Source organism: Mizuhopecten yessoensis, unplaced genomic scaffold (genome assembly GCF_002113885.1).
Source record: "Mizuhopecten yessoensis strain PY_sf001 unplaced genomic scaffold, ASM211388v2 scaffold4599, whole genome shotgun sequence".
Lineage (NCBI taxonomy): Eukaryota > Metazoa > Mollusca > Bivalvia > Pectinida > Pectinidae > Mizuhopecten > Mizuhopecten yessoensis.
This window is the reverse complement of record NW_018405627.1, coordinates 1,028,332-1,042,391: the sequence shown is the minus strand read 5'-3', so window position 1 is coordinate 1,042,391 and position 14,060 is coordinate 1,028,332. Positions and strand designations below refer to the sequence as shown.

Genomic DNA, 14,060 nt, shown 5'->3' with positions numbered 1-14,060 from the left:
GAAAAAAAGTAACTTAATGGAAAATTGTTACCCCTCCCTACCAGATTTATCACTGAATCATAAACACCACAAGAAATGAATAACTTCACAGACAATTTGGTCTAGGAGGTGAATGACTCCCATAGACCTAGAGAGATTTTCATCGTAATAATTTGTGAACCGCTTTGAGACGACCTACGAACTAGCTTGTGATCAAGCGGTATATAAGAATCTCAAATTATTTTTATTATTATTATTATCATGATTGTCTATGGGTCTACCCTAAAGTTCAATCACTGTTCAAATAAAATTTGAAAAAAAGAGACATCACCTTCATCTATATCCTCAAGGTTCTGCATGATGAAGTGAACTGCATCCCTTGGGCGGGACTTTCCGCTCCGACGCATCTTTAACCTGTCTCGCTTACGGGCATACATGGGTTTCTGCTGTCGCCAAAAGTCCGCCCGATTGTTGAGGTATTCCAGTCCGTCACATATATGTCCCTTAATCTCACGCTCCATGTACGATCTGCCTGCTGTCAAGTCTGCGGGGGATAATAACGTAAAATTCATTACTGGCACATACCCAGGTATAGAACTGAGAGAGAAGGAAAACCCACCTACATGCATTTTGTAACATTATTAAATATCATATTAATTGTATCACCATTCTGGGTTTTTTAATTGCACTTATTTTACAAATTGTTTGATATCTTTCATAACAAGCTGCATGCATGATAGCAATGTTGTAATCCTATTTTAAAAGGCATGTTGAATTCCTCATCAATTTGACTAATTGGATTCATGTACCGTCTTCAATCAAGAGATTAAAAACTCAATGGATTACCTCCCCTGATTCACAGCCAAACAAACATGCATCTGGTTTTTTTTCTCTGACTATAAGAATGTCAAATTTTATCAAACGTTCAAGGGTTAATAGTTTTAATATCAAATACATGTACTAGCCATTACTATACAAGCTACTAGTTTAACCTACTTGAAGCACTTGATCAGTCATTTTGACTTACTTAAAAGAGGACATTGAACTGCATGAAACAGCTAGCTATATAAGTATACCCGGGGCCTACTTGAAGTTGCCATCTCGACTTACTTTCGTCGTTAAGTAGTTTTTCTAGGTAAGTCTTGTCGGAATACAGTTCTTCCAGCAGTTGTTTGATAGTTTTGGTGTCCGCGGCACTCTTTGGGCGCTCCCTATCTTTCTGTGTGGCTTTTTGTGCCCCTGGCTTACCGTAGGTTTTTGCTGGGGGCTTCTTAGACTAAAAAGAAAGAATTTGCTACAGGTATTAATATCAATATTTGTCATAAATAATATTTAATAATATGAATTACACAACATTTGAAATACTCAATCTATTACAAATATTTATAACATATTTCTTGCCAGTGGCAAAACATCGAAGCAAAACTGCTTTTTATGGTTTTTTAAACGATCATGGAAAAAGAAAAACTTTTAAACTTTTAAATATTTTTTTTATCTTTAAATTGCATATGCTCTTATCAGAATAACATTTCGTACAAGATTTTTTTTTTTTTTTTTTTCATGTTTTTAATATATTCGAAATAAATCATCATGATCAGTTAAAGCATCTGTCTACAGATAGATAGATAACTATATAAGTATATGGATGATTATCAGAAATAATTGCATGCAATTTGTCTACAGTTTTACAATGAAACTGCATCCTGCAGCTCTATTAAATATAATTAAACACTATATTTGTTCCATTGAACGGCTGAACCAACCACTGTGAGCTGAAACACAACATATTTGTGAAACAACATTTCATTTTCTGTGACACAAGTATATACAATGTAGTCTGAAATTGTACTGACAATAGATTGATGTACCGACGAAGAGTCTTAACTCATTCACCCTCCTGAAGACACATTTGAACTCTTCCAATTCAAAGGTTGGAGTAGTGCATTATAAAATTTCAGGGGTGAATGAGTTAATGTTACCAGCGACCATACAAATTCAAAAATGCAGACAAAAGACAATCGTGAGAAGCAAGATAACTGGCGTTGTTTATCTTAATGGTATTAAAAAGTAAATGAAGTTATTTGTTAGATATTATTATGTTCATCACATGGAGATTGAAAAAACCTTTACAACCTTAACCGCACTTTTTTATCTTTTTTATTTATTCTAATGGCTGAAATTCATAAAAGACAGAACATCTATGATTCAGCTTTAACTCCCCCCCCCCCCTCAGAAAAAGCTCTCAAACATAAACAACTATGCAGTATCATTACACCATACACATTAGGGGATTAGGGGAGGGTGGCAATGATATGTTCCATCAGATTTTAAAAATCAATTTGGTATGTAAAGAAATAATATTGTTTATGTGTATATGAGGGTTATGATTTTTAACCGAAGAAAATGTATGTATATATCTTGTTTTCAATTTTGATAACTATGAAAATATCACTGATTTAAATTTCACCATAAATTATAATGATAAGCTAGCTAGGCTAACTAATTTAAAGCTTGCTATCCAAGATAAGACAATTATAAAGGATTTCCAAACATTTTCAGGGTGACAATCAGTCAATTTAAATTTTATTTGAAACAGGTGATAGCTGAAAATGTCACATGGTTTCCTATTAACAGTTGGGTGCTTTTAAAATCTTTAGTGAACAGTCTCAATTCATCATTCTCTTTCTTTGACACTAATACATGCAACGACAAATTACTACATGAGACTTTCCTTTACAAATGTGCCCCGATTGCGGATCAGAATTCCACACAAGCTCAAAATTACTCCTTACACATGCATCAATTTACTAATATATCCCAGGCACTTTTATACAAAGACAGACATTGGGAAGTAATTCAGCCATTTATGCCCCAGAAGGTAAAATAAAATGTTTTGAGATTTTTCATTCTTGACCAAAATTAAATTACTATAAATTTAATTTAACTTATCCAGTAACAGATCACAAAAAAACTTCGTACGAAAATAAATCAATATCGTTATAAAAAAGTTTAACTAACTCTTATCAAAATAAAATTTTGTATAATTTTAGTTGAGAATAAGTTAAAAGACAGTTGTTTTGATATAAAATCTCTAATATTTTACCTCGAGGCAAAAATTTCTCCTTACTGTGTCTACTCCTTTATGAAATGACATAAACTGTACAAGTTATCACTGAAGGCTTCGTGAAAGCAGATTCTGATGCATAACAATGCTTGATTGGGAAGTGATTTCCACCAGTTCAATCGATGCTCAAACAAACTTCGACAACAAAGGTACGTGACGTTTCAACACTTAAGCCTCACTTTCGATCCCTTGGAGCCTTTGGCCCCCCTTTTATGATCTTTCTTACTGTCCTTTTTCCCATCTTTTTTACCCTCTTTTTTCCCTTTCCCTTTCTTTTTAGAAGATTTCTATAAAAGTAATATTTCAAAATTCAAAAATAAACACAAAATACATTCAGTGACAAATGAAGTAAATTTGTTTTGATACATGATACAAACGTAATACAGTTATATTTAATAATTATTAAAAAAATCCTTGATATTTAGGCATAAGAGTGTAGGCCTCTTTATGTCATGTGTTGTTAGAAATGACCAATAAAAGAGAAATATGAAATTAAAAGAACAATGCATTTTTTTTTCTGTGAAAAGAAACTATTTTTAGAACTGTATCATCTTAAAGTGTACAGTAGTTTTTTGAACATATGAAATACGACCTTAAACCCTTTCACCACTGTAGACCATAATGCACTCATCCAGATCAATGCATGGTAGAGTCTACTAAAGTTACATAGGGGTGAAAGGGTTAAGACAATTTCATACACCTTTAAGTAAATTTAACAAACGTAATTCATGAAAGACAATAACACATTTGCTTGATCGATTTTCTTTAGGACCCTCTCAGCCATAATAAGAAAAGTTTTTGTGGAAATAAAAGGTTTAATTAAAACTTCACTAATTTAAATATGGGATGTTAGATAGGTAACTGGTAATATAAGGACTGTAGAGTCCAGATTCAGGTCAAATCACTTGATGACAAGACATGGTCAATTACACAGAATCTGTGTAGAACACAAAATTGCTGATAAAAAACATGATATTAACAGAAGTTATATTAAGCAAAGTGACATTAACAGGAAATTTCAGTAGCATCCAAAATTATTATCAATACGTTCATTTTTTTCAGATCAAAGTCTCGATAAATCTAAAAGTATGATAGTCATATTTGCAAACGTATAATTTAGAAAAAATCTTGAGAGTTAATATTTTAACAAATTATTCAGAATGATAATTGATGTGTGCAAAATGAACTTGTGCAACCAAACCAACTATTAAGGTGCTGCTATTAAATGGATGTTGTTCAGATAAAAATCAACATGTATTGACGTTAAACATAAAAATAAAAAATTAACATAATGTTAATAATCCTGAATATGAAATAAATATAATTCTGTAATTGAAAGTTGATTATCTTCTTAAATATGAGGTTAGTAAAGTGTACACCGAGATATATATAGTTATTTCTCTAAGAGACAATAATGTACCGATGTCTGTTTTTTGTTTTATTCGTAATTAATTGAATTTTTATCTTTTCTTTAAAGTGTGAACTACAACAGTTTTATACAGAGCTGTGTTAACAGGGAGAAGTGTGAGGATTAATTGACTAAATAACAGTCTTTACTGTATTCCGACACCCTTAATTAATGGAAAAATTTGAAATGTTAAAAGATACGGAAATGTTTTTTTTTCTAAAAATCTGTAAGTTTCATTGATGACATAATGCACTCAATGCGGTAAAATTCCACGCCAGACTCTAAAGATAAAAATAAATCAAACAAGTGAAAAGAAATCATTTCAAGAAGATTTCGGAAACAAGAAATAATTGAAATAGATATTGATCGTAACTCCCTCACCTTCCGTCTGTGATCCTATAATGGGACATAGCAGAAGAATTGTGATGAAAATGAACTCTTAGTACATCTATTACATCAACTAACATATTTAACTCTTTTACTTTTAAATTCATGTATTTATTGCTTCTTGATTAGGGATGGTGTGTTACCTGGCTCAGTAATACCAAGACATTCTACAGTTGTCTTATTATTACATTATCCCAGGAAATGAAATACCCTGTACCAGGAAATGAAAAAAATCTTACTCAAACATGTGAATAATTCAGCTTCCCACAGGAAAAGCAAGACATTGTATAAATTAATTGTCTTATTACATAAATCCGAGGAATGAAACACATTTAAAACATTTGAATAATTTTCATATTCAAACACATTTACTGCATCTGTTCCAGTCCTGAAAGAGATTTTTATTATTTTATCATAATAGCTGAAAAAAATAATCAAATATGGATACAGGTACATATATGATATCTCATAACAAACCAATGAAATAAACCATCAAAACGACTTAATTACATTTTTTTTTTCTGATACAAGACCTGTAGGTCCTCTTCATCAGACTTCATAAATGTATCATGTTAACAGACTAATGATGGTATTTTACGAACTCTTATACTAAAAAAGTAAAGATGTATGAATAAAAGTGCCACAATATGTACAATTGTAAGAAACAGTTGGTGTGACGCTTAAAAATTGTGTGCATTTTTTTGGCAGCTGCAATGCAGAGAAAGTCAAAAAAGAAAAATAGATTTATATTGAGAAAAACATCATCTATTCAAAAGAAGGTTCAGTTGAGCATAAGCTCATTAGCTTAACAAGAACTTAACTGAAAAACTTTATCTTTACTTTTTCAAAATATATTGATATCAAATACTATGATTTGATTTAAATGGATTCCAAATAACTATCAAAAGACATTTTGATATTTTTTTCATAAATGTCTCAAAAATTACATTATTGAAATATGTATTAATAAATCGTTAAGATAACAAGGCTTTCAACACCTAAGTCCAAGACTTGGTTGTATTAAGAATAGTCAACTTAATAATGATAAATTTAGTAAAATTTCTGTACCAATCTAATTGTAAAAAGAAGTTTTAATTGTTTGATAATATCAATTATTTTGAACTTTCTAAACAAAATACTTAAATTTTGCATTTTGAAAATTACGAAAATAAGGAAAAGTCCAACTTTACATCTCTCATACTTTAAAATGTTCAAAAACTAGACTTTGAACTATATGACAACATGAAGAAACTGAACTGAGAGTAATAGTAAAGAGAGTTTGTTGACAATGTGACATCATAGAGGCAGACAAGTGTGACATCATAGGTACCTCTGATCGTTATAGTGTCAATTAAGTTCATAAAAGACGTTTTCATGCAAGTTTGTGACTGTCAGATTTATAAAGCAATCTATTATAAAAGTACTCTGTTCATTCCGAGGTTAAAATAATGCTAGTAAGTTTTTGTCAGAAAGCGCTGTTCTATACTCAGTAGTAATTAACTCTTTGTAGCATTATTATCAAGGACTATCACATGCACCCTGATCTAAAAGCACTCGACAAAAATTAAATAATCTCAAATTGTATTAAGACTTAAATTTGACGTTGACTTAATAAGCTTCCGTCGTATTAAGATCTCAATATTCTGTAACATACATATATTTTACTATATTACTTGTCTATAAAAAAATCTGTAAATTTAACGAGAGGTTATAATTAATAGACTTGAATAACTCACCTCACTTTTTATTTATTAGAGTTACAAATACATATAAAAAGTATTTCAAATGACAACAATTACGAAGAAAAGTTTGACAGACAGAGATATACCCTGACCAGATTAACTTAATGCAGGAATAAAAATTAATCTGGATTTCATTTCATTTTTTTTTTTAGATTTCATTGTGATAAAAAAGAAACTATACTGTACTATTAGTTATCAAATAAGAAAACTAAATGACTAATTAATTTAAACGATGAATTTATAGACATATCTAAACATTCAAAGACTGAGAATAGCCATTTCTAGTCATGCTGTATAATCATTGTGTATAGATATACATATGAGTCTAAAGATATAACAGGTTGTTTGTGAAAAGAAGCTTTGTTGACAGTTAAAACACAAAACAACATTTTGTGTCAACGTTACAACATATACCTTATTGTTTTCATCTTCCGACGTTGGTTCTGCTTCAATAACTGGCTAAAAATTGAATACAATTATTCTACAATTCGTTCCAGTAGCTTTTTCTAGGTACAGATTGGTGTGTTAATCTTAATTAAGTTGGTAAGGGTTTTATAATTTAATTAATTAATTATTAAGTAAAACTGATGACTTAAAAACACAATATATCACCTCCTTTACTGGAAACAGGTCTTCATGAGGTGCATACTTCATGAAATAGAAGTTTTAAATTCAGAAAAAAAATACATATAGAAAAATCACATAGATATATATATATATATATATAAATCCTGTAATCAAGTATAATGAAAAAAATCACTCCAAATTCTAAATATCACCTTTCGTTTCACTATAACTTCCTCGGCTGCTTTCTTGAATTCATAAAAAAAAATCTTTGGTAAAAATATCCATTCACATATTAATGTTAGGACTACACCTTTATCTCGACCATATCACACGCGCACATATCAATTCAAGAAATATTGAAAAATATATATAAATTAATTGTTGAAATGCCAAAAAACAATCACGCCATTAGTTTAACAACTGTTTAGATCATATGTATGATACATTTGAAACACTACTTAACCCTTTCACCCCTATGTAACTGAAGTAGACTCTTCCACGCATTGATATGGGTGAGCTCAAGTCTGTTATGGTCTACAGTGGTAAAAGGGTTAAAGATATTTTATCACCGAGTCCTCTGATATAGAGATGATTTCCAAAGATATGTATGATCCATAAATGTCTTGATGTAAAATACATGATTTTATTCATCAATTTCTAGATTTCTTTAATTTACATCCATGGAAAATTTCACAAATGTTTAATAATATGTTATATAACTTGACATATATTTTAACATAAATGGTTATTTTGAAGGAAAGATAAGAATAAATTTCATTGAAATCAACGCCGAATTTTGTAAACATTCTATTGTTCCCCATCCATACACATTCAATTGCAATGAGGCATATCTGGGAATATTATTTATGAAATAATAAAATCATACAATACTCAAATATATGCCGACAATGTTAAATAAAATGTATCACACCATTAGTTATAAATTTCACCAAAGCAATCCGAGTTCTTAAAATGTTTGTAAGTAAAAAAATTACCGCTTTCAGCCACTAAAATAAGAGAATTACACAAATGTATTATTAATATTTTGACAAACTGTATTGTCTTACTGTTTCCCTACATATTGTACATGATTTAGATCTGTACAGTGTTCATGTTTTCAGTCAATGCATAAATAATATACACTTTCTTTATTATACATAGATGTATAATGGTGATTGTAAGATTTTTTTGTTGAACAATTATAACAAATACTATTATCCATATGTGATAAAGTGCTTTAGAGTAATTTTACAAATTATAATGGGGCGCTATATTAACATTATCATTACATTACTTTCTCCTAGTTTGTTAGATGATAAAGTGCTTTAGAGTAATTTTACAAATTATAATGGGGCGCTATATTAACATTATCATTACATTACTTTCTCCTAGTTTGTTAGAAAATATTCAAACTTAGGTTTTCTTTTCTATTTTTTCTTTTATTTAGTTTCTAGCAGAATGCATGGGTATTGTTTGTTTAGTTAAGTACTATTAAAAATTTCCTGTAATCCGAAATTAAAATTAAAATAAAGTCACGATTTAAGGTTAAATAGTTTTATTTGTCAGGTGTTTTTTTTATCCAATTCAGTTTTTAATTTAATCATTTCTTAACATTTCCATTAAAATCAGATTATTTTTTTATATTTAATGTATATAAATTATAAAAAAATGCTGTTATTGTTGTCTCAAATTTATGTAACTTTTTCTTCTTTTTCATTGATTTTCAGTGTGTTTAATGAACATAGTGAAAATTTTCATCTGTCATAAAATGAAAGTGTCATGTTTTGAATATGCTGAATGTAGGAGTTTTTTTATATACACGGAAAGTACATGTATAAAGAATATATATACATAACTGAAAGTGCAATCTACTATGGGATTAGATAATGTCTGTGCGAAAAAACATCTACAATATTTCTAATATATATATGTCAGGAACAAAGTATAGGAAAACAACAATATTTATAACACAATGCATTTTCAATACTTTCACAATTATTTTCAATATCAACTGCAATAAAACCACTATATAAACGTCACATAGTGAATAAATATTATCCATGATGAAATTATGACAGATTTAAATTAAAAATGATGTATACCTAATTATAAAGCAATAATAAAACAAATAGCCAATGCTTACATTTTCTTGTTTATCAAAGAAGGTCAAGTCGCCTGTTGTGTCAAGTTTCACCGAAGAAGGACCTGTAATAATCACAGAAGACGTCAATATGAAATATGTAAGAACTTTTACCATTATCAACGGTGTCAATTTAATATTCTGATATTTAAGTAACGAACATACATATATATATGATAATCAAATAGATTAATGTGAAACTCTGTATCAAAAATTATATGAATATATTCACACAGAAATTTTTTGAAAGCAAATCAGCCTCTACCATATAAATGACAAGTCAATTATGAAAAATTCATTTCACGATGTAACAAAAAGGTAAAAAAGGCAGTTATGGTTTAATAACTCACCTCCTATGCTGTTGTTTATGGCTTCTTGTGCTTTCTGTATGCCCAGTCGGAACTCTCCCAGCTCCTGTCGCAGCTTGTGACCTCGATGGAAGAACACCAGTGCGGTCTCGAAGTGCCCTAACTGGTACAAGGCCTCCGCTTTCATCAACAAACCCTAAATTTGAAATAGAAAGTTTGCCAATTAGCTATAGGTCGTCATGATTACAACACATTCTTATCTCCCCTTTATAAGGATGTTAAATAGACCCCTTCCCAAATTTGAAAATAAAAGCCCATTTTTTGCCAAAATGTTCATTATTGCCAGACTTACAAACAGTTGATTTATACATTTTTTTCTTTTACTTCTGGTAAAGCATCAGAATTAATTAAAGTAGAAAAGACATTTTGATTGACATTAAACAATACAATTAAGCATTTCATCTTAAGTCTATCTATATTATATTTGCAAACCCCCAATTTTCTTAGATTTGTAGAAGAATTTCTCTGATAGGACAATTTTCAACTATAGATCATAAATTACTGCATTCAATTTAATTTCTAAGCATCCACCATATTCATGCAAATATCTGCACCTTTTTTTGCTGATTCACAGAAAAGTTGACATTTTAAAAAATTAATTTTAAAAAGATTCTAAAATATTTCTGAAATGTTTGAATTTCCAAAAACAACTTTGAAGGTTTAATTATGAACATGTTTTAACTTAAACAAGAGGCCCATGGGCCTAAACGGTCACCTGAGTCTACAGTATTTATTTTTGTTTTTGAAATATGTACCAATTTGAGTAAAAAATAGTATAATGTTAACTTAACTTTGTCAGGACCATGAGCTGATCATTCCTAGACCAATTTTAAGTGAGATCGGCCTATTAGAACTTAGTAGCAAAATAGCGGCCATGGCAGCCAAATTGTATTTCTGATTGACCCGAAAAATAACAACACTTTGTCAGGACCATGATTCGATCATTCCTACAAAGTTTCAGTTCAATCGGCCAAGTAGATCTTTACTTTAAGTTTGAAATAGTTTACCAAAATGGCAGCTGTGGTGGCCATATTGGATTTCTGATCGACCTGAAAAATAACAACACTTTGTCAGGACCATGAGTCAATCATTCCTACAAAGTTTCAGTTCAATCGGCCTAGCAGAACTTGACTTTAAGTTTGAAATATGTTTTCAAAATGGTGGCCGTGGCGGCCATATTGGATTTATGATTGACCTGAAAAATAACAACACTTTGTCAGGACCATGAGTCGATCATTCCTACAAACTTTAAGTTCAATCGGTCCAGCAGAACTTGACTTTAAGTTTGAAATAGGTTTTCAAAATGGCGGCCGTGGTGGCCATATTGGATTTCTGATCGACCCAAAAAATAACAACACTTTGTCAGGACCATGAGGCGATCATTCCTACCAACTTTCAGTTCAATCGGTCCAGCAGAACTTGACTTTAAGTTTGAAATAGGTTTTCAAAATGGTGGCTGTGGCGGCCATATTGGATTTCTGATCGACCCGAAAAATAACAACACTTTGTCAGGACCATGAGACGATCATTCCTACCAACTTTCAGTTCAATCGGTCCAGCAGAACTTGACTTTAAGTTTGAAATAGGTTTTCAAAATGGCGGCCGTGGCGGCCATATTGGATTTCTGATCGACCCGAAAAATAACAACACTTTGTCAGGACCATGAGGCGATCATTCCTACCAACTTTCAGTTCAATCGGTCCAGCAGAACTTGACTTTAAGTTTGAAATAGGTTTTCAAAATGGCGGCCGTGGCGGCCATATTGGATTTCTGATCGACCCGAAAAATAACAACACTTTGTCAGGACCATGAGGCGATCATTCCTACCAACTTTCAGTTCAATCGGTCCAGCAGAACTTGACTTTAAGTTTGAAATAGGTTTTCAAAATGGCGGCCGTGGCGGCCATATTGGATTTCTGATCGACCCGAAAAATAACAACACTTTGTCAGGACCATGAGGCGATCATTCCTACCAACTTTCAGTTCAATCGGTCCAGCAGAACTTGACTTTAAGTTTGAAATAGGTTTTCAAAATGGCGGCCGTGGCGGCCATATTGGATTTCTGATCGACCCGAAAAATAACAACACTTTGTCAGGACCATGAGGCGATCATTCCTACCAACTTTCAGTTCAATCGGTCCAGCAGAACTTGACTTTAAGTTTGAAATAGGTTTTCAAAATGGCGGCCGTGGCGGCCATATTGGATTTCTGATCGACCCGAAAAATAACAACACTTTGTCAGGACCATGAGGCGATCATTCCTACCAACTTTCAGTTCAATCGGTCCAGCAGAACTTGACTTTAAGTTTGAAATAGGTTTTCAAAATGGCGGCCGTGGCGGCCATATTGGATTTCTGATCGACCCGAAAAATAACAACACTTTGTCAGGACCATGAGGCGATCATTCCTACCAACTTTCAGTTCAATCGGTCCAGCAGAACTTGACTTTAAGTTTGAAATAGGTTTTCAAAATGGCGGCCGTGGCGGCCATATTGGATTTCTGATCGACCCGAAAAATAACAACACTTTGTCAGGACCATGAGGCGATCATTCCTACCAACTTTCAGTTCAATCGGCCCAGCAGAACTTGACTTTAAGTTTGAAATGTAAAATGTTAACGGACGACGGACGACGGACGACGACGGACCAAAACGGATAGCAATAGGTCACTTGAGCTAGAGCTCAGGTGACCTAAAAAGCAAAATCCTAATTTTCATACACATGCATCACTCACCCTAATATAATCTTTGTCATGACTGAGCGCCTGTTCAGCGTCGGCCAGAGCGTTCTCTGCCATACCCAGTTGTAGGTAACATTTGGCACGAGTGACCAGCACCACGTTGTCTTCGGGATTCATCTCAGATGCCTAGAATCATAATTTAATTCAACATCATCAACAGTAAGAACTAAATTAGGAATGTTTGAATTCCTGGAATACATCTATCCCATATAGTACATGTACTAATTATATATCCCATAATAACAATTATGTATCGTGATAAATTGTAACATAGCTTTGCAGAAAACATTAATAGTAAGGGTAGGTGTATGAAATACTTTTTAATTAAGATCTTACAATAGTGTGATACAGAGAAGGAAACTGACAAAACTTATGATACCTGAATACCAAATAAAATACTAGACTAAGTTTCCTCTGGCCCTGACTGTAGTACACTAGACATTGACATTTTGACAGGTAGATGTCTGATGTTGGCCACACCAGAAATGTATCTGTCAAAATGTCTGTCTGGTGTCAGGGCCACAGAAACTTAATTGGGCTAAAAAAGAAAAAAGTTTGCGGAAATGCCCCAATTTTCATTTCTGAACTAGGTTACCTCCCTACATGTAAACCTTGAGTCTGGAAAAAACGATGGCCTTTTATAAGCATCTAAATCCCATTTTCAATCTCTTTTGAAATAAGAATTATCATTACTTTTCAAAGTCTATATAATAAAGCATGTATAATTTATATATTTTATGTTTAGATTTTGATCGATTTTTTTCCATTAAATTGTAAAGGAAGATGGGCAAATTTTGTTGGGTTTATGTCTGAGCTCAAAAATATTGTCGGGGATAACCCTTGAATATTTCATATTAATATCAAAATTGTTGTAATTGACTATAAATTCAACCTTAACAGATTTTTAGTCAAAATTTTATGTCACTGAATAAAAGAAATCAGCTATTTCTGCGCATTTAATTTATGCAGTGGGCCAATGGCGGAGTTAAGCTGCATTGCCAACGATCGCATCGCGCCGTTGGCCCAACGGTGGAGTTTAGCTGCATAGCCAACGATCGCATCTCGCCATTGACCAACAGTCAGAAATAACGGGATCATCCAACCATAGTCTAATGGATATCCGGTATAGCCTCGTTATGAATGTAGCTTTGGGGGAGAAATTTGAAGCGGGCAAGTGTTGCAGTGTCTTGACAAAAGTAAGTTACTGATGTATCTGCAATTATCTACGAGTAGGATGAAAACGTGTAAATGATAAAGTTGAATATAATATAAGATCTACCTGGTACATTCTATTTTCATTGACAACTCGTTTTTAAGGATGTACACCTCTGAGAAGTCAAAAATTTCCTGTATTAAACTTTTTTTCTTATCTTGATTTTTGGAAAAAGGAGATGATGGCATAGTAGAAAATGCAAAAAAAAATATATGTCCGTGTGCTTGTTTTTGTGCTATGATCGGTCAAAGATACCAATTTAACACAATATGTGATTTTAGGTGAATTTTCGGGTTTTGCCCATTTGCAGAACAAATTCACACAATTTCTTCCAAGTGTGTTATCAGATATGTATGAATGTTTTTAGAATTGATAAAAATATTATTTTCTTT

The 14,060-nt window shown here is 32.0% G+C and overlaps 1 protein-coding gene across 5 annotated transcripts in view; it reads right to left on the bottom strand.

Moving 5' to 3' along the window:
- Nucleotides 1-14,060, bottom strand: part of LOC110449378 (tetratricopeptide repeat protein 25-like) — a 41,206-nt gene that overhangs the window by 25,204 nt on the left and 1,942 nt on the right. The window contains exons 2-8 of one of the 5 annotated variants that reach the window (XM_021496224.1): nucleotides 12,450-12,581; nucleotides 9,698-9,851; nucleotides 9,351-9,412; nucleotides 7,055-7,099; nucleotides 4,893-4,907; nucleotides 1,090-1,255; nucleotides 311-523 (exon numbers count right to left, since the gene is read on the bottom strand). In XM_021496224.1, coding sequence (XP_021351899.1) covers nucleotides 311-523; nucleotides 1,090-1,255; nucleotides 4,893-4,907; nucleotides 7,055-7,099; nucleotides 9,351-9,412; nucleotides 9,698-9,851; nucleotides 12,450-12,581 — 787 coding nt within the window. Of the gene's footprint in view, nucleotides 1-310; nucleotides 524-1,089; nucleotides 1,256-4,892; nucleotides 4,908-7,054; nucleotides 7,100-8,202; nucleotides 8,215-9,350; nucleotides 9,413-9,697; nucleotides 9,852-12,449; nucleotides 12,582-14,060 lie in introns of all 5 variants that reach the window. The other 4 variants (XM_021496227.1, XM_021496225.1, XM_021496226.1 and 1 more) reach the window with 4 other exon arrangements.